This window comes from Tursiops truncatus, chromosome 4, assembly GCF_011762595.2.
Source record: "Tursiops truncatus isolate mTurTru1 chromosome 4, mTurTru1.mat.Y, whole genome shotgun sequence".
Taxonomy (NCBI): domain Eukaryota; kingdom Metazoa; phylum Chordata; class Mammalia; order Artiodactyla; family Delphinidae; genus Tursiops; species Tursiops truncatus.
The window spans coordinates 75,043,702-75,064,738 of NC_047037.1; the positions used below are offsets into that span (position 1 = coordinate 75,043,702).

Genomic DNA, 21,037 nt, shown 5'->3' on the forward strand with positions numbered 1-21,037 from the left:
AGAGCCCTAACTTATAAGGGTGACCCCAGTGCCTGCCAGCACCTCCACTCATGCTTAGCAGCTTCATGGACTGCACCTGGAATCCTCTGAGCAGTTACCCACACTGAGGCCGTGGCCAAGCCCAGCCTACAGGCTCCTCGACGCTGATGCTCTAACAGTGGCGCCTATCGCATTTCTTACAGTACTCTGTGATTAGAAAGGAAAACGCATGCCCAGGCTTTTTGCAGACTGTTTACCCTCCTCCTTTCACTAGGGATATTCTAGGACACGGGGAGAAGGGCTATTTGGGCTGCAAAGCTCCCAACACGGGAAACCCTCAAGCTTCTCTTGTAGCAGTCTGGGAAATGGGTTGGTTTTGATTCCTCTCCACCAGCCATGTGTTGGTCAGGCGGAAGCAGGCTCCACTGACCCTGAGCACACAGCTTTGGGGGCTGGGGAGGTATCCTAGCCTTCTAGCCAGTGATCATAGCTGGGACCCAGCCCCCGTGGATCCCTGAGGATCACATACTTTAAAGGGACATTGGCAGGAGGGGGGAAAGGAAAGTTTGGGGTTTGTTTTTACTAAATAACTGGGCAGCTTTTCCCTCCATTTTTCCAGATGCTTCTTCAGAAAAGAAATATCAGTGGTTCGGACTGGGAAGTCTACATCTGCTTTAAATGTGTGTTTCGAACTAGGACTCAAACCCCTTTGGCGTTCCCTGCCCCCAACATGCCACCAGCAGACACCCATGCCACCACCATGCACAGGCTTGTTCACAATGGGACCTTCTGTGAGGGTCCTGGCATTTGTTTCTGCTCTCTTTCCTGTGTCCCCTGGGGCCCTGCCCTAAAATTCCTGAACAACAGCTTGTGCAAGAGCTGCACTGCATGCGACTCAGTTGGCAGGAGCAATGAATCAGGCAGAAGTGGCTGTGGATCACTGCCCGGATGACACTGGGATGTGTGTGGAGGGAGACTGGAGCCCCAGGGCTCCTCCCAGGCTGGGCTCCCACTGCCCTGGCCTGGGATCCATCTCCGCTCACCTCTCCTTGAGCCCATCCGGGTGGGGATCCTGAGGGGCTGCCGCAAGGCTGGCAGAGCTACTGGGAACCATCTCCTGCCTAGTCAGACTTGAGTGGCTGGTTCTCACCTACCCAGCTCTATCCGCCACCCCACCCCAGCTCCCTGGGGGCTGACGCTGTATTGCGGGGTGGCCCCCGGAATCCTGCTCAGCTCACAGCAGCAGTGCCACCACGGGGCTCCCCCCATCCTCCACGGGCTCCTTCAGTCCTCTGTCCACGCCTCTTCTGCGGCACTGACCGTGCGTGCTCTGGTCGATCGCGTGCCCCTGTCATCCCGCAGGTGGGGACCCGCTCCAGGGTAGAGTACCAGTTGTCTTCATCTTATTTCCTGGTGGAGAGAAGACCTGTGTGGCAGGGGTACAGTGGGCAAGGATGGAGAGGGGAGAGAAATAGACAGGGACCAGGGCACACAGGGCCTTGTAAGCCATGGTAATTGGGTTTTATTCTTAGTACAGTGAGAAACCATTGGAAATTTTTAAAATAGAGGAGTGACTTTGGTCTGATTTATATGTTTTCAAACTTATTTCTTGATTTTAGTACCTAACATAAAGCTATTGTACCAAAGGCAGTGTATGTAGTATTTGGCAAAGGGGTAAAAACATACAGATAATTGAAACAGAGTTCAAAAATAGATCCACGTATGTATGACTCACTGATTTTTTTTATCGTGTAAACTATACATAGCAGAAAATTGACCATTTTAACCGTGTTTAAGTGTACGTACAGTTCAGTGGTATTAAATACATTCAAATGGTGTGCGACTAACACCACCACCCATTTCCCAAACTTTTTCCATCTTACACAACGGAAATTCTGTACCTATTAAACACTAACTCCCCATTTCACGCCTCCTCCCAGCCCTGGCAACTACCATTCTGTTTTCTGTCTCCATGAATATCGTCACACTAGGTCCTCATCTAAGTGGAATCATCTAAGTGTTTGTCCTTTTGTGACTGGCTTATTTCACTCAGCTTAATGTCCTCCAGGTTCATCCATGTTGTAGCATGTGTCATGACTTCCTTCCTTTTTAAGGCTGAATAATATTTCATTGTATGTATATATCACATTTTGTTTATCCAGGCATCCATTGACGGACACTTGGATTGCTTCCGCCTCTTGGCTATGTGAATAGTGCCGCTGTGAACATGGGTGTACAAATATCTGTTCATGTCCCTCCTTTCAGTTCTTTTGGGTTTATACCCAGAAGTGGAATTGCTGGATTGTATGGTAATTCTATTTTTAATTTTGGGGGGAACCACCATACTGCTTTCCACAGCAGGTATACCATTCTACATTCTCACCAACAGTACACAGGGATTCCAGTTTCTCCACATCCTTGCTTATTTTCTGTTTTGTTGTTGTTGTTTTTATGATAACCATCCTTAAAATGAGTTTTTATTAAAAGAAAATGAAAACTTATTAATCTGTGGGGACAAATAGAATGAGAGAGAGACAGCAGCTGATGGGCCATGTCAACGAATTGATGGATGATGGAAAATGAATAGATGATTGGCTGACGGGTTTTAGCTTTCTGTGTTGTGCTGTGCCTGTGGCTAGGGAGTGGGAAATAAGAAAAAGTAAGCCTGCCTGTGCCAAAACAATTCCTAAAGAGGCTGAGAAGTGGGAGGCACCGTGTATTTTGAAAGCCTGGGTTGTGGAATGAAACTGAAAACTGGAGGATTGGTTAAAAATGTAATAAGGAGGTGGGCTTCCCTGGTGGTGCAGTGGTTGAGAGTCCGCCTGCCGATGCAGGGGACACGGGTTCATGCCCCGGTCCAGGAAGATCCCACATGCCGCGGAGCGGCTGGGCCCGTGAGCCATGGCCGCTGAGCCTGCGCGTCCGGAGCCTGTGCTCCGCAACCGGAGAGGCCACAACAGTGAGAGGCCCGCATACTGCAAAAAAGAAAATGTAATAAGGAGCAGTTAGGGTCCCCAGTCCCCTTCCATACTCCATGTGCCGGGCCACTGCTCCTCCCCTCCACCTGAAAGATCGAAGGTTCTCTGAGGACAGACTGAACTTGACCAACTCTCAACTCCTGGGCACAAGGCACAGCTGCAGGCAGGGTGAGGTGTTGTACTCGAAAGGGCAAGGGGCTAAGTGAAAGTCACCGTATGAGATGAGACCCCTCAAGGCCTTCCCTCAGTCAGAGTCGCAAATGCTGGTAGACAGGCTTAATTACTGTGTCCAAACCACCACCACTTAAGCAGGGAATCAGAAGATTTTCTCTTTGTGAAAACTGATCATCTCAAGAAACAAGATCCACAGATACGGATAGTTGAGAGTTTTTACCCATTCACACTACTGGGAGATCCAACAAATTGATAAGGCCCCACTTGTGTGCACAGAGATTTTAATTTCTTCACTCACATGCATGAAGAGTCAGTGAAGGACCATCAGCTGTTCAAGGGAAGCCTCTGTTATGAAAGAGACAAAAAGAACCAGAAAAAGAACCAAGTAGGAACAGAAGACTACAGAAGACTTTGAAGACATTTCATCTCACCGCAGAGATAAGATGTTGCTTCCATTAAACAAGAAGAGGAGTTTATTCAAAGCAGTTTTGAAAAACTGATAAAGAAGATTTTTTGAAAAAATTAATGATAGCTAAAATATTAACTTCAGTAGACTGGCTGGAAGATGAAAGTCAAGGAAGTCTCCCAGAGAGAACAAAAAGAAGGGGAAAATAAATGAGAAAAGAAGAGAAATGTAAAGGGTCAGTCTAGTAGGGCTAATATCCAACTCGGGAATTCTGTAAAGAGAACATAGTAAAAAACAATAGAGAGAGAACTGTCAAAACACAAAAATTCCTCACAATTGGAAGATATGCATTGCCAATAATGAAAAGACCTATTACCAAGGGTCCAATACAACGAGTGAACTAAGACCTACACCAAAGCAAATCGTCACGGAACTCTAGACTGTCAGGGATAAAGAGAAGATTCTAAAAATTTGGAATGAAAACATGCACACGCACGCCACACACCACACACCACACACCGGGTCATAGAGGAAGGACCGCCTTGGCGTTGTCCCTCTCACAGCAACACTGGATGCCAGAATCATTGCCTGCAAATGCCATGAAGCAATACCTTCAAAATTCTGAAGAGAAAGAGATTTTCTGCTCTAATTCCTTTCCTAGATAAACTGTAAGTTGCGTATAAAGTAGAATATTGATACTTTTGGAAATGCCAGGTTTAAAAATTTAACCTTAAGAAAGGTTAAATTGTCCTTAAGAAACCACTGGAAGGGGACATGTTTAACCAAAGTGGATGGTTAAAGAGGATGGGTGACTGAAAGTCCCTGGACCACTGTGTGTCAGACCTAGACAGCATAGAGTTTAGATTGGAGGACAATGACAGAAGATTCCAGAAGGGCTCTCTCCAAAGAAGAAAAAATAAAAGCCACTGATGAATTCATTATCTGATGCATTTGACCATTGCTGAGAAGAATTTTATAGTTCTCTTGAGAAGTTGGGTTCTTAAAAAACGAATCAAACCAAAAGTATGGCAGGTATTAACTCCAGGAAAAATGTAATAGTAATATACTATGTAGCTTGGCAATGAGCAAAGTTAGAATGAAGCAAACACTAACACACTGCCTTAATAAAAATTCAGATGTGGTTATTGGGGGTGGGGGTGGGGGAAGATTTGAGAGCTGAAAGCTCATATTCCATATAGAGATGTTAAGAAATAAAGTCTAAAATTAAAAAGAATAAAATAAGTCGTTGTGTAAGGCTGTTATTTAGAAATACAGGGAAAAAAATACCAAAAGAAATGGCTAAAAGACTTGAAGGTGATTTCCTGAAGGAAGTGGAAATTGGGGGTGGGAGGGGTAGAGCAGAGGCCTGCTTTTTTTTTTTTTTTTTTTAATGACTTAATGTACATTTTGACCGTGTACCTGTCTTGGTGAGAGTGAAAACAGTTTAAGACAGCATGTTTGATTGTGTTTTTCAGCCCAGTGGGCAGTCAGACACTGACGTTGCCCAGGGAGCAGCTTTCAATTCCTTATCTGGCATGATTCTCTATGCAGATCAGGGTACCTTTGAGCAGCAGGGCCTGGGGAGGACATTCTGCCATAGAGCAGCAAACTCACACAGCTGCGTTCTACCCTTCGTGCCAGGTATTTTCTGACAGCATCACAGAGACCCCCTCCTGGCCATACGGATGCAGGCAGCCCGCAAGGTCCTGCTGCCAAAGCCCCACCTGCTCCCCCACCTCCCTCGCAGGCTGCCACCTGGGCGAGTCCAAGCAGAATGCAGGCTTTGTGCCATGACGTGCCTGCAGAGCGGGTGGTCAGCGGCTGCCAGGGGAGCCCGTTTAAGCCAAGGGGGCCAAGCCGAGATATTCTTAGGTTGTTGGGACCCCCTGGTCACTTTGGCCCACCTTTGCTTTTAAACAGAATCGCCTCATATTCGTTGAGAGTCCTCATAGGCCGGGACCTTCCCAGTACAATCTGTGGCCAGTTTTTGAGTCTTGTGGCATCTGGGCTGTGCTGTTGTGAGGGGTCGTGCGCCGTTGTCAAGTGGGCTGTGCATTATTTGGGGAGGAGCCCTGTGCTCCATCTCTTCTGCCAGTGAAGTATGTCTCTGTCTCCCCAGATCCAACCAGGACTGGCCAGAAACTTCAGATTTATTACCCCAGATTTATTTCCTTCCCGAAATTTGCCCATGCCCTTGACATTCCAGGGCTGCATAAGTCAGTGAGGCAGAAATCAAGGGGATGGCCTCTGTCTCAGAGTTGCACGTGGTATTACAGGAGTGGAATGATGGTGCAGACAAAACTGTAGAGTGGATATTTGTTTTGAAATGTGCTTTGTGATGTTACATAAAATCAATGATCACTTTTCAAAAGGGGTTTGCTCTTTAAATAAAAATAATAAGCCAGTTCAGCGAAGGCAGAAGGTGTTTTCAGTTTAAAGGGTTAGATTTTTATCTAATTAAGGGCGTGGTGCCTCAAAGTTGTCTATAAGAATTCGAGTTGTGTAAGATGAGGTTCAACAAGCCCAGAAGTTCACAAAGTAGTGGTGTTTCTTAGGGCAGAAATACAGCTTTCTGCTGTTAAAGCTGGGAGCTGAATGGATTCTAAGGTAACTTATTATAAGGAATTCCTGACTTTGAAGAAAAGAGGAGACAGAGGATCTAACCTTTCGAATTTGTTAATATACTGTTGTACATATGCTATCTCATTTGGTCAGAAACTTGTCCATGGAAGTGGATAGTGATATCATCCCATCTTACAGTTGTATAAACTGAGGGTCAGATAAGTAACTTGCCCAAAGTCAGGCAGCTGTTGCTTGGTGCAGCCAGCATCCAACACAGGTCTGTCTGATTCCAGATGCCCTATACCTTCCTGAATTAGTCAGGACTCTTGTTTGCAAGGGACAAACCAACTCCATGGGTTGAGTGAAAGACATGTACTGTCTTGTATGACTGAGTGGATCCCCGCTCTGCCATAGCTCTGCCAGGCTGTGCCTCCCTCTCTTTTCTTCTTCACTGTGTATGTGATGCCTTATTTTGCACATGGCTTCCTTCCCTTAGGTGGAGGCAAGAAAACAGGGGGCAGGGATGGGAGAATATGGCTGTGGACAGATAGCTTCAGGCTTACATCTTCCCAGCTTGAGGTCCCTGTGAAGAGACAGTTTGGTCTCCCTTTATTCTGGTTGAAATTGCAGGGAAGGGCTCTGATTGGCTGACGTGGATCATGGAAGTCTGAGCGTTTGGGCCGGGAGGCGGCTGCCTAATGCATCTCCACCTGTGGTGGGTAGAGGAGTGAGTCTGCTGCCTCAAAGGAGTAGCTTACACTGGGAAAGGTAGGCAGGAGATCCTGAGCAAATCAAACAAAACCAAGCCACAGCACTAAGTTGTTAAACTTCTATGATACCACACGCCTCTTATTAGTATTTTAATATATCTGAGAGTATATCTCAACTTGGCAGTAGAAACTGGAGAGTGAGCTCCCAGGCCAGCTTCACCAGCTGGAGATGCCGTGTCCTTGGACACCATCATGATGGGGGTAAAGGCAGAACTCAGGGCTTTGAGTAGAGAGGTTTGCAGTAAGGCTGGAATCCCACAGCCATCCCACAAGGACTAGAGTTCAAACAGAAGAACACTTGTTTTTATAGGAAAACTCTGAATTTGGAAAAACTAGGAAAACATCAATGTGAGAGTTTCCCTATTACACTTAGAATTCTATTTCTTTGTTGGACTGCTTCAGAATTTCAGGTGCTTGTGTCATTGAAAAGGAATCAGGGGCTTTCCTGGTGGCACAGTGGCTAAGAATCTGCCTGCCAATGCACGGGACAATGGGTTCAAGTCCTGGTCCGGGAAGATCCCACATGCCGTGGAGTAAGTAAGCCCTTGTGCCACAACTACTGAGCCTACGCCCTATAGCCCGTGAGCCACAGCTACTGAGCCCATGAGCCATAACTAGTGAGACCACGTGCCACAACTACTGAAGCCTGCATGCCTAGAGCCCGTGCTCCACAACAAGAGAAGCCACTGCAATGAGAAGCCCACGCACTGCAACAAAGAGTAGCCCCAGCTCACCACACAACTAGAGAAAGCCCGCACAGCAACAAGGATACAACACATGAAAAATAAAATAAATTAAATAAATAAATTTTTTAAAAAAAGAAAGGGAATCAAAAAGGTGCATGCATTGATAAGGTGAGCTAGATAAAAGGAAATCAAGCTTTTTGTTTGAAACATTCAGAAGGGCCTGAGGTATAACCCAAGACTGCCAAGCTATAGCCTGTCTCGTACTCTCTGTGGGAGAAACAGGATGTTCTCAGTCTGGCAGATGTAGGGATATGGGGTTGTCTGTGTCTTGGGCCAGAGGAAAAGAAAACGCCATAGAAAGTGAGAGTGCAAAAAACTAAAAATCAAGTTGCCGTATAATCCAGCAATCCCATTCCTGGGCATACATCTGGACAAAACACTAATTGAAAAGATACATGCACCACAATGTTCATAGCAGCATTATTTAAAATACCCAAGACATGGAGACAACCTAAATGTCCATGGACAGATGAATGAATAAAGAAGATGTGGTACATATGCACAACGGAATATTACTCAGCCATAAAAAGAATGAAATAATGCCATTTGCATCTACACGGGTGGACCTAGAAGTTATCATACTAAGAGAAGTAAGTCAGAAAGAGAAAGACAAATACCATATGCTATCGCTTATATGTGGAATCTAAAATATGACACAAACAAACTTATCTGGGAAACAGAAACAGACTCACAGACATTAGAGAACAGACTTGTAGCTGCCAAGTGGAAGGAGGGGTGGGGGAGGGATGGATTGGGAGTTTGGGATTAGCAGATAAAAACTGTTATATATAGAATGGATAAACAACAAGGTCCTACTGTATAGCACAGGGAACTGTATTCAATATCCTATAATAAACCATAATGGAAAAGAATATGATAAAGAATGTTAAAAAAAAAAGAAAAGAAAAGAAAGTGAGAGTGGCTGATCACAGATAGAGACCTGGAGCATCTTTCCCTGATGGCCCAGGTGGCATTCTCTGGGCCAGTTTGAGGACTGATGCTCTGCATTCTGCTTTTGTGTTTCGTGGAACTGCTTTGGTCCTCGCTGTTTCACAACTTGAACTTAAGGGCAGGGAGCATCCAGCAGTTTAAGCCTCTCACTAGTTGCTGTTTTTAGCTGGTATGATCTCTTCCTGATGGGTTCTGTGGGTTCACTTAAGGCTTTGACTGTTGGTTAACAGGATTATTCAAAGCCTTCATTAAGTTCCGCCTGTCCAATGGGCCGTGTGCCAGTTGCTGACACAGACCCAGGCCGCTAAGCTCGGTCATGCCATGCCCATGGCTGACCCTTCACTCTCCACTCTCATAATACACCCATGATGTAAGTTTCATAGGCATTTTCTGTGGTCTGATTTGCTGGGGGTGTTAATGTTTTAATTCTCCTTTCTGTGCCTCCATGTCCATTTATTATCTGGGTGAGCTTATACTTGGAGATGGGACAGAGAATTCTTCCACGCATTCCTCAGCATCACTGATTAACTTCCCATTATTCTTCACTTTTTAAATCACCAGCCCTGTTCTAGTCATTTATCATAGGAGAATTTCTTTATTATAGAAGAAGCTGCCTTGAAACAGGGGAAGAGGTTCAGAGTGATGTGCTACAGACAGGCCGGCAATCATAGGAAGCACGGAGACAGTTGTGTTGCAGAATCAGCTTGTCCAGCCTGCGGCGGGGTGAGGTGGGGCATCTGTCCAGCAGGTTTCCTTAATTTCCCATTCTTCGGGCTCAGCCTTTCCCATCGTCGATTCAGTTACTCAACAGGTTTCAAAGAAATACTTATTGACAACCCCTCCATCTATTGTTCCCAGCCCCAAGGACTTCTCAGCTCACTGCTCACGTCTTCTTTGTGTATCTTCCCAACTCCCCAGTGTCCTGCCGGGCCGTCTCCTTTCACCCTGGCCTTAGGGTAATCCTGGCTTCACTCGTTTTGGTCTCCCTCCGTCCCCATTGTGGGCAGAGTCTCAGTTTCATGTCCTGCCCAGCTCTGCACTGCAGCTGTGTGGGCTCGCATTGTGCAAACAGGGACAGGCCCACCCGGGAACAAAAGACGTGCAGGAGAGCATCAAAAACAGCAAAATCACCCCCTTTCTACCACTCACCGAGCTGAGAAGGCAGATGTGTTGCTCTGAGTCTTGTAGGGGTTGTGAAGGCCAGAGAACCTGGCCTTGTTCTGGGCTTATGCTCTGGTAGCCTGTCCTGGGCAAACTGGAATTAACTGCAAGCCCTTCACACACATCAGAGAAAAATGAAGAGACAGTACCCTTAAGAGTGTTTCACTTTCAGTCATAAGTAGATCTTGAGACAGCACCAGGTTCTGAAAAACTCTCCAGCACGGCCAGCTGGTGTGACATGGCAGTGAGCAGCTGCCCGCCTGCAGCCCAGCTTTCGCCTCACCATCCAACACACACAGGATGAGCCCCCATTCCTTTAAAGGCCTTTTGAGGCCGTAAAGTCGCTGGGGACATTTTATGGCACTGGAGCACAATTTTACTATTTTAAATTATTATAGGGGTTATGGTTACTATATCTTTATTTGTATGACAGATTGTCAGCTATGCCCTTGATTTACTTGATCCCAGGCTTTTGTTCAAGAACACAACCTCCAATTAAATGTGGTTTACTGTGGCAAAAATATGATTCTCCTTAGAATGACCCTCTTTGGGGCCATTTCCAAAAACTCATTATGGTGACAAGTCAGGGCTGCCCACTCATGTTCACAAGCCTTCTTCCTTGTGGTCACTTGATTTTCCCTTATGGAGGATTAGAGAGTATTAAGGCTGTGGGCTGGGGCCCAGGGTAGACTGGAGGGAGAGGAAAGAATCTTCCCCCAGAAGCTAAGTGGGTCACTATTTAGATCCAGACTATTTCAGGAATGGAAGGAGCCTGAGCTATCAAGAGCTGTTTTCTCTTCCATGAAAGGAAGGAATTACAACCTGAAGAGGCTAGGAAGACAAGTCAGACCCAGGACTCAGGCCTGGCTCTTACACTGTCTTCTCTGTTCCACACTGACTTCCCTAGGCGTGTCTTGGGCATGTGCATGGCACCCATCCCTGTCTATCTTAGACCACTGGGGTATTTCTGCTATAACAGAAATACCACAGGTGGGGTGGTTTCAACAACAGAAATTTATTTCTCACATGTTTGGAGGCTGGGAAGTCCAAAATCAAAGCACCAGCAGATTCAGTGTCTGGAGAGGTCCGGTTCCTGGTTCATAGCTGGCCAGCTTCTCACTCTGTCCTCACACGGTAGAAGGGGTGAGGGAACTCTCTGGGATCTCTTTTGTAAGGGCACTAATCCCATTCATGAGAGTTCCACCCTTCTGACCTAATCACCCCGAAGTCCCCATCTCCCGATATAATCACATTAAGGGTTAGGATTTCGACATGAACTTTGGAGAGACACATTCAGTCTATAGCACTGTCCTCCTGTTACTCCAGGGAAACAGCCCAAGACTTGCTTATGGGATGGCCATGACTTTTGTGAGTTCTTTGGCTTTCTCCCAAAGTGGGGAGCAGATATTGCTGTAGCCTAGAGGAGGCTTAGGGTCTATTAGAGATAGACCTTTATTAATGCTTTGGATTCTATAATATTTATGTCACCAAAAAAATGAATTTACAGTGAAGCACAGAGAGACAGCCACTCAACTTGGACACCAAAATTGTGGTCCCAGATCTGCCACTTTACTGCTGGCAAATCATCCACTTCTCCAGGCCTCTTTCCTTTGCTCTCTGGGCTTAATAATATGATTGGCCTTGCATGCTGTCACAGACACTTCTGGTACCCCACTCAGATCCCCTGCACCAGGCTGCTACACCCATTCCCAGCTGCTCTGATTGTTGACTAAGACCTGGGTTCCTGAATCCCTATCTCAGGTTCTGCTTCCTGGGAACCCAACCCAAGACACCTCCCTTGTAGTGTTGCAAGAATCAAGTAAGGTTCTATATGTGGAAGACCTCTGAAAACTAAAGTATCACTGGGTTTTTACTGTGGTCTTAGACTGGGCTGTAAGAAATCCCCCATCTGTGGCTTCTTGGTGGAAGGCCCGTGGTGAAGGCAGATAAGGCGTCCAGGGAGGGCAGGGCTGCTGTCACACAACCACGGGTGTGAGTCCAGGCTTCTCTTCTTTCCCCACCCAGGAGCCCAGGATAGTGGGCCGGCAATAAAAATGAGTTTACTTGAAGTTGAGTAATTTTTAGGTAACGTTAGGTAGTGGTTGAACAAGTTTTTCATTATTGAGAGGATAAGAATTGGAGCTGAAAATCATTCAGACCTTGGAGCGGAAAAAGGTCATAGAAATTCCTGCCTTTGCTTCAGATGCAGGGTGTACAAAAGTCCATTGCAAACCACAGCTTTCTAAGTGGTACCAATTTCAGCATGTTTAAAAATCCCTGGATATTTTAATATAGAAGGGTGTTGCAAAGGTGGATCTGTTGGTGTGGGGTGGAGGGGAATGTATATGTATGTAGAAAATGAGAGGGACTTCCCTGGTGGTGCAGTGGTTAAGAACCCACCCTCCAACACAGGGGACTTGGGTTCGATCCCTGGGCAGGGAACTAGATCTCACATGCATGCTGCAACTAAGGAGCACACATGCCACAACTGAGACCTGGTGCAACCAGGATAAATTAAATAAATAAAAATTGAAAATGAGAGGAAAATGGAAAGGGAAAGAGGGATCTGTGTCCCTGAGGTCTGGAGCACTTGTAATGTCCCCAGTTAAACATTGACGCCTCAGGCCCTGGTGGCCACAGAGTTGGCACCGCTGCAGGGGGCCAGAGTACTTGCTCGTGGAATGCTAAGGACGCCTTTGGTGAAGTTAATGATTCATCTCCTCCCAGTCCCAGGGTTCTGCACTGCCTTTCTCTGACGCTGACAGAAGGCCACCTGATCATCTGGAGGTGAGGCTGGCTCTGCCTGACAGGATGGAGGAGAAGATGATGATTCGCAGATTCACTATAGGACCAGACTCCCAAGGGGCTTCCTTCTGTAGGAAAGAGTTTCTTTCCTTAGTTGTTTCCTGAAAATATGCTTTCACAGAGAAAAAGAATGCTTTAACACAGTGATTTTCTGATATTCCTTGGCATGAACCTTTGTGCCAAGGTAGTGCCACAAGGTGATGTGTTTTATACAGATATGGCATTTGCTGCCTTCAAACATGCATAATGTTTTTTGTGTACCACTTTAATTTCCATTTCTAGATTTAAGTACCCTGAGGGGCTCCACAGATTAATGAATGGTTGTGGTATACATTCATTATACAGGCACACGAATATAAAAGGAACACATATTTTCATTTAATTTTTTTTCTGTTTTACAAAGGTCAGGGGTGTTATTTGCAGGAATATCAGAAAATGACAGTTAAGTAAAAGGAAAAGAGAGACCTAGAGGCAATCGCTGTTGACACTTTGTTTCATATTATAATAGGCATTATAATATGCACGTAGTCCCCTTCAACAGCATCACCCTGAGATAGGGTACGTGCTTGGTGAGGCTGCAATGGCCAGGCGTGACGGCACAGCCACCTCCCCTCCCCTTTCTCCCACGTGCTGATAAGGCCTCCTCTCTGACCTTGCTGGGGCGTATAGGAGGAGTATTGCTGTGGGTCACTGAAGGCTTTCTTTGTAAATGTAATTTGGGGTCATCCAGGGAATTTTGGGTTGGCTTCATCTGTATCTCTGCTCTCTTGTCTTGGAGTGGATCCGTGGATAAAAGCTACTGTTACAACCTGTTTGTAACGCCAGCAATTTCTCTCTCAGGAGGTTTCTGTGATGTCTTCTGTGCATTTCCAGTGCTAAAATCCCCCAGTTCAGGTCCCAGGCTGTGCACTGACGGGCCAGTCTGAGCCCTGCTCCTCCGAAGATGAGTCCATTCCAAAGGGCCTGTTGAGTTTCAGGGGTTTCAGCGCCCTTGGGGAACTTTCTCTGAAACTCAAGGTGATTTCCTGGAATTTGTCTCTCTCTGCATTTTCCCCTCTTTGGGAAAGTATCTTCTCTCTGAACAAGTTGCTGTGAGGCTCAGATATGCCAAGTATTTAGAAAAGTGCTTAACACTTAGCGCTCAACAGATGTTAGCTGCTAACTATTTGTAGAGAAAGAGTGGTCTAGGGCAGCACCGCCTGATAGAAACATCACGCAAGGCATGTATGTAGCTGTACCTTTCCTAGTAGCCACATTAAAAAAGTAAAGAGAAACAAGTGAAAGTAGTTTTAACAATATATTTTATTTAACCCGGTATACCAAAATGACTATCTTTTCAATATGTAATCAGTATTTTTAAATTATCGAGGTAGTTCACATTCTCTTTTCATACTAACTCTTCAAAACCCCACGTATAATTTACATTCACAGTGCAGTTACAGTGCAACTCAGGATCCGCCACGTTTCAAGCGCTCAGCTGCCACGTGTGGCTAGTGGCTGCCATTACTGGGCAGCTCAGATCTAGAACCTTGCTACCCAAGGTGAGTTCTAGGGACCAGCAGCCTCAGCATCATCTGAGAGCTTGTCTGAACTGCAGAATCTCAGGCCTGCCCCAAACCTATAGAAGCAGAATCTGCATTTTTAACAAGTGATACGTGTTAGAGTAGGAAGCACTGCTCTAGAATCCCCATGCTCAGTCCCCACACACTGGGGTTCTGATTTAATTGGTCCAAGGTCGGACCTGGGCACTAGTATTGCTTTAAATCTCCCCCTGGTGATTCTAGTCATGCATCCAGGCTTGAGAGACACTTGTGTGGTGGGCTGTGGAGCCAGGATGCCTGACTCGGCCACTTGCTACCTTCAAGACCTCGAGAAATCTACCAAAACCCTGCGTCTCAATCTCCTCGTCTCCAAAATGGAGATGAAAATAGTATTTGTTGCAGGGGATGTTACGAGGATTAAAAGAGCTAATACATGTAAAGCACCCAGAACAATACCTGCCACATGGGAAGTACTCTTTATGTACAAGCTCTCACCCTTTCTTCTTTTCCTTGAAGGTCCGGGGTTACCCAGAGCCCCAAGTGACATGGCACAGAAACGGGCAACCCATTGCCGGTGGGGGCCGCTTCCTGCTGGACTGTGGTACCCGGGGGACTTTCAGCCTTGTGATTCATGCTGTCCGTGAGGAGGACAAGGGAAAGTATACCTGTGAAGCCACCAATGGTAGTGGTGCCCGCCAGGTGACAGTGGAGTTGACGGTAGAAGGTGAGTCCCAAGAGGTGAAAGCCCTGGGGAGAAATGAGCCATCAGTTTCCCCAAGGCCTGCAGCTCCTGCCTCAGCCCTCTCTTGGGAGAGGGACGCACAAGAGAAAGCATCCCCATCCCGGAACTCAGGACCTGTTAGTCTGATGGGGGCAATGTGGTCCCTGGAACAAGGGAGTCATCCCAGGGGACAATGTCAGACTACACACCACCTCCCTTTCTGCTCCAGCCTTCCCCTCGCTTCCCCTCACACTGAGACTGGTACCAGATTCCTCATCATGGCCTTACAAAGTGCATCCCGCTCCTGCCTGGCTCTCCAGACCCTTCTCCTACCACTCCTCACCCTGCTCGCTCCACTGTGGTCACACTGGCCCTCTGCTTGTCCTTGGGCAAAGCCTCAGGGCCTTCACCCGGCCGTTCCCTGTGTAAAGAAGAGCTCTTTCCGCAGCCCGGCCCCTGACTCGGCCCCTCACTTCCTTCAGGTCTCTGCTCAGACGTCCCCTCCTTAGAGAACCCTCTCTGACCACCTCATCCCCTGGACTCGCCATCCTCTCACTCCACCCGAAATTCTTCTCCTGGGACTGTCACTGCCTCCCCTTTGATTATCTCCCCCAAGCCCCGCCTCTAACTGGAAGCTCTAGGAGAAGAAGGACTTTAGCTTGTTTACTGCTGTTATCTCCAGCATCTGGAAAACTTCCTGGCACATGCTAGACACTGAACTGTTTAGAGAATGAGCAATGTTTATTATCATCATTATAAAGTAGTACATGCCCATCATAAACAACTTTGTAAAACTCAGAAAAATATATAGGAGATAAACATACAAGTGTGTTAACACTGATTAGTTATTTTGCCTTCTTTTTCCTTTGTACTTAAATAAAATTCTGTTAAGTTTATTAACTTTAAAAATTCCAGGAAAACATTTGACCATAAGTAAAACTGTTCCTTTTGCTGCCGGCGTATCTCCCACATGCTGAAGGCACTCCACTGGCGAGAACATTTCCAGTTCAGGCCACTGGCTGCTGCTTAAAGCCCTGATGTCTAAAAGGACATGTGGGTTCGTCAGACCCTCAGAAATATGGCAAGGTTCCCTCCACCCTTCCAGGCCTTTCTAAGGGCTTATAAACCAGAGGGTCAGACTCATTTCTCCTCTCTCAGAAAACAATCCTCCCAACCTGGTTTTCAGGGGACACTGTGTGCCAGAGAAGGTTCCAGAAGGGGGCGAGGTGTACCTCGGCCAGTGTTTTTCTTGTTCGCTTGCATCATGAAAGGACAGACAGGCTGTTTCACAGAATAGAATATGCATAGTTTGGATACTTTCCCCAAATTCTTTAACTGAGTGACGCATTCCTTTTAATGGCCTTCAAGTACCTGTGGGCTGGGGCATTGCACATGGAAGGTGGCCCCTGGTCACTCTCTGAATGACCCTCGTCTCGGCCAGTTCTGGTGCTGTGCTTTCCCCTACAGTATACACTTTTCAATGCCCAAACTTTGAGTTGAGGCCCACAAATAAAAATTACTTTATCCCCTTGTATTAGTCAACCCAGGCTGCCAGTACAAAATACCACAGACTGCATGGCTTAAATAACAGAGATGAATTTTCTCACAGTTCTGGAAGCTGGACGTTCAAGATCAGTCCAGCAGGATTTGGTTTCTGGTGAAGGCTCTTTTCCTGGCTTGCAGAGAGCCGCCTTCTTGCTGTGTCCTCACATGGTAGAGAGAGGGAACTCTCGTGTCGCTTCTTCTTCTTCTAAGGGCCCCACCCTTAGGACCTCACTGAACCTTTGTCACCTCCTCACAGGCCCTGTCGTCAAATACAGTGACATTGTGTGGGGTGAGGGCTCCAACATATGAATTTGGGTGGGGACACAAAAATGTAGTCTATAACACCCCTTTTCTGATTTTCTATTTGGAGCTGGGGAAACGGGGAATCAGAGGTTCAGGGTTCTGGTCCCTACTTTTGCCGGTCAATGTGCGACTTTAAACTCTGGATCTCTGTTTCTGTAGAATAAAGGGTTTGAATTCAGCGGTCTCTACAACCTGGGCTAGCCCTTGTTTTTTGTGATCCATCGTAAAGGAAGGGAGTGGGTTAGGAGTACAGGAGAGCTATATAAAACCCAGGTTTCGTACGAAACCTTTTTTTTTTTTTTTTGTTCCCATCAGTGAGGACATTAGATCTGATGTCTCAACTAAGCAGGAAAATTTTTATTAGGTCATGGTGCTCAGGGCAGAGGAAAAGAAAGAAGGCAGGAGAACTATAACAAATGAGAGAAGGCTAAGGCTCTCAGCCCTGCGCCCTCCCCTCTGGTTTCAATTTGAGATCATCGAAGATGCTTTATGCCTTCTAACCCTAGGAGGTAGAGAATGACCTAAAGGCTGCAGTACCTTTAAATGTGAATGGCCCTGTATACCTTCTGCTTCTGCATCAGAGGCCAGTTTCAGCCCATGGGTGGTTTGGGACTACCCCATAGACCATAGCCCTGGGAGGATCCACTCTGGTCTCTGATGCCGTGGATAAGCTGTTGATGGTGCCAGGCTAGCCCAACCCTTGCAAAGGGAATCCAGCAGCCCTCCTGCTTCTCGCCAGCTCCCTGTGCTTTGCTTCTTAGCTATGCTTCTTATTCGGAAAGAGCAGAGCTTCAGGAATTAAGAGTATGACTCATGTATGGAGCCTTTTGACCCCCTAATGGTCAAGTTTAGAAGGCAGTGCTATCCAACGGTCTTGGATTTTAGCTCCACTCATTTCTGACTATGGGGAAATTAACCTTTCCGAACCTTATTTCCTTTTCCGTAAACTGATGCTAATGGCTGCCCCGTGGGTTGTGTAAAGATCAGTGCGGCACTGACAAATAGTAGGCACTCAATAAATGGTAACCTTGGGATGTTCAAACGTGGCATTAATATCCTGAGAACTACTTGCAGAGGGAAATCCTTGTGTGGAGAATAGAGGAGAAAGCTTTCTCCTCTGATTTCCTTTAGTAACCAGGGCCAAGAAGCATGCACTCTCCTCCTTGAGGGCAAGCATCTTCATGACAGGACCATTCATGACCTTGTGCAGCCCTAGTCTGAGCCCTGGAAAGGCTTTGTGTAGCCAGCCCTGACACTCACCTACCTCCAGAGGACTGGTCACAGAGCAGGGAAGAGACGCGGTGCCTGCTTTCTGGGAGCTTTCTGTATAATGTAGGGGCCACAGCCTGTTCTCTAGCCCCACACTGTCCAGAGAAATACAATTGCCCCTTGAACTATATGAGTTTGAACCTCGCAGGTTCACTTATATGGGGATCTTTTTTAATAGTAAATACCACAGTGTTACACAGTCTGAGGTTGGTTGAATCTGCAATGTGGAACCGCAGACACAGAGGAACGACGGACGTGCAGAGGGCTGACTCTAAGTTGTACATGGATTTTCAGCGGCGGGGAGGGTGGGCACCCCTGACCCCCTCATTGTTAAAGGGTCGACTGTATCATGTGAGCCACATGTGTCATCTCAAGTTTTCTAGTAGCCACATTTTTTTTTAAAGTTGAAATCGAATTTAATGAAATACTTTAACTTAACGCAGTATATATAACGCAGTATATAAAACCCAGTATATCCAAGATACTATCATTTCAACATATAAAAATTATTTCTGAGATATTTTACATTCTTCAACATTTGCAGCGTATTTTACATGGTAACAATCTCAATTCAGACCAGCCGTATTTCAAGAGCTCAATAACTACAGGTGACGAATGCCTACTGTACTGGACAGCACAGCTCTAGAAGCTTGAATAGGGATAAACAAGGCTTACACGGAGAAAAAAGAGAAGCCCACGTGTAGGAACAAGGTGGCAGGTTGTCCTGGGCAATCACATCCACAGAGTGAACCTAGGGCCGTGGGGTGGAGTGAGGGGTGGGGCTGAAATGAGAGATTTACCCGAGACGTGGTGGTCTGACTTTGAGAAGATCCTTTGTGTTTCAGGGACCAGAGAGTCACTTAAGTCATTTCAAGTAATAGAGGGTTAATTTTAAGGCCATGAGCTCAGGAACCCGGGGAAGGCCAAACTGGAGGCCCAGAGGTGATCGGGGCCTCAGGATGGCTCATACTCACCTTATAGGCTTGTTTAATGCAAATGCAAGGGCACCCAAATCACCTGGGGGAATCTTGTTAAAATGCAGATTCTGGTTCTGTAGGCCTAGAGTAGGGCCCAAGTGTCTGCACTTCTAACCAGCCCCTGGGGGTGCCCGTGCTGCTGGTCCACAGGTCACACTTGGAGTAGCAAGGAAGGATTCAGTTACAGATGTGATATATTTTTCCTAGTACAAATGATTCTCAAATGTGAGCGTTTGGGCAAGTGGTTGCCCTTTTGCAGACCCATGGTCACAGCAAGTGTCCTTAGGGTGACCATTCATCCCAGCATGCCTGCTCTACCAATGTAATTATAAATAGAGCCTCCTTTGACTTTCAAAAGAGTCCCAGTTTGGATAATAAATTGCATGGTTACTCTAGTCATGATCAACATGTCTGGTGCACTGGGCAGTGAGTAAAGCTTTAAAGATGATGTTGAGAAATAAGGGCTTATCTAGGGGAAGAAGAGTAGCAAGAGAGTGGAGAGCGATAGTTTCAGAGGAAGTGGATAAAGTTTATTTTCATCTCTGAAAAATAAATTCCAAGCCATTAACGACTCCACCTAAGAGTGCAATGAACAACTGAAAAAATAACTTTAAAAATAGTGAATATGTGTTCGCTGGGGAATAGATTCGGCCAGGGGCTCCTTCCTCTTGGGAGTTTTCTTTGAAATGAATAAATGGAGGTGGGGGGTAGTCAAAGACCTGTTTCCTCCCTCCTTTCTGGATCCAGCCTTGACCATCACTCTTTCTTCTCTATTAAGTGCACTATCCTTCATGCAAATTCCTCCTCCTTCACCTCCATTCCTGGGTGATTCTTCCCCCAGCTCCCTCCCCTGTAGGTGATAGGTTCTGAGGCTGCCACTTTTGTCTCTGTGGAAAAGCAAAGACATGTCCCCTCATCTTGGAATGTCTCACACAAGCAAAGAGTGCATCCCTCTATCCATTGCCTCGTTCACCACTCTGTTTCTCTCTGTGTCAGGCCCAATTCAGACAGGCTGTCTGCCCCCTTGGAGTTTACTTCCAATGGGGAAAGAGAGACTATAAATAGGTAACAAATATCACTTTTGCAATAGAATTAAGTGCTCCCTGACCATGCGAGCAAAAGAGAGCCAGGTGGCAGGCCACCTAGAATGTGGCAGCAGAAAGGAGAGTGACCCCATGTCATGGGATTTAAGGGAGAAGACTGGCCTCAGTGACCACTAGCCAAGCTATTCTGGTGCTGCTGGCACCAGCATTCTCTGGTGATTTTGAATTTGTAGGAAATGCTTCTGTGCCATGTCTTTTGCTACTACCCTTTTCCAGGGTCAGACTTCTCAGATCCCTTTATTTTCACATTGGATTGAATTGATGACATTATATATTTGAGCCCATGTCTATTTACAATGGCTGAGTTTTAAATTATTGTATTCCTCAAGAACGTCTTTCGTGATTCTCCTTTTGTTTTGTTGTCCTCTTCTTTTGTACTGTCTTCTTTTACCTAAATTTTCTACCTTCTTAAAGATCTGTAATTATATTTCCCATTTGTATTCTTTATAAACTCTTTTCAGTCTGTTATACTTGCTGATGACTCTTCTTTCTGTAGGGGCATATGCCCTATTTTTTTTCTTACCCAGTCAGAATATTAAAATGTTCTGAGTTCTTGTCCTTTTCTGTCTCATCAATGGGAAAAATATAAATATGGTAGAGATAAAGATTATTCTTTTTGCCCCTCCAGTCTCTTTGCCGTGAAACAGTTGTGTGTCAAGACTGCCTCACTTATTTGCTACACGGAAGAGTTAGATGACAAATGACTTGGTCCCATTCTGTTCTGGAAGCATGCCTTCCAAATCTCCTTCTCCCTTCCCTCTTTTGTTTTCACCTTCCAGTTTCACTTTGCCTCTTTTTCCCTCCAAAATACACGCCAGTACCCCTGGCTGGCCCAGCTGCCATCTTTTCTTCCCATCTCTAACTCCTCTACCCATTTCTCCCATCTCCACCCCCAGACCTTTCCCAGTTGCTTGTAGTTCTAGCCTCTTCTTCATTCATCAGACCTCATTGCATATGCTAACTTTGTGCTGGGATCTAAGAGCAGCAAGACTTGGTTATTGCTCTCAAGAGACTTTCTTGACCTCATATTTCATTGTTATGTTGCA

The 21,037-nt window shown here is 46.2% G+C and overlaps 1 protein-coding gene across 10 annotated transcripts in view; it reads left to right on the forward strand.

Moving 5' to 3' along the window:
• MYLK (myosin light chain kinase) overlaps positions 1–21,037 on the forward strand; it is a 268,735-nt gene that overhangs the window by 120,724 nt on the left and 126,974 nt on the right. For 9 of the 10 annotated variants that reach the window (XM_073804157.1, XM_073804152.1, XM_073804155.1 and 6 more), the window contains one exon: positions 14,590–14,797. The exons of the other annotated variant lie outside the window; for it this stretch is intronic. In XM_073804157.1, the coding sequence (XP_073660258.1) occupies positions 14,590–14,797 (208 nt within the window). The remainder of the gene's footprint in view (positions 1–14,589; positions 14,798–21,037) is intronic. 10 annotated transcript variants of the gene reach the window in all.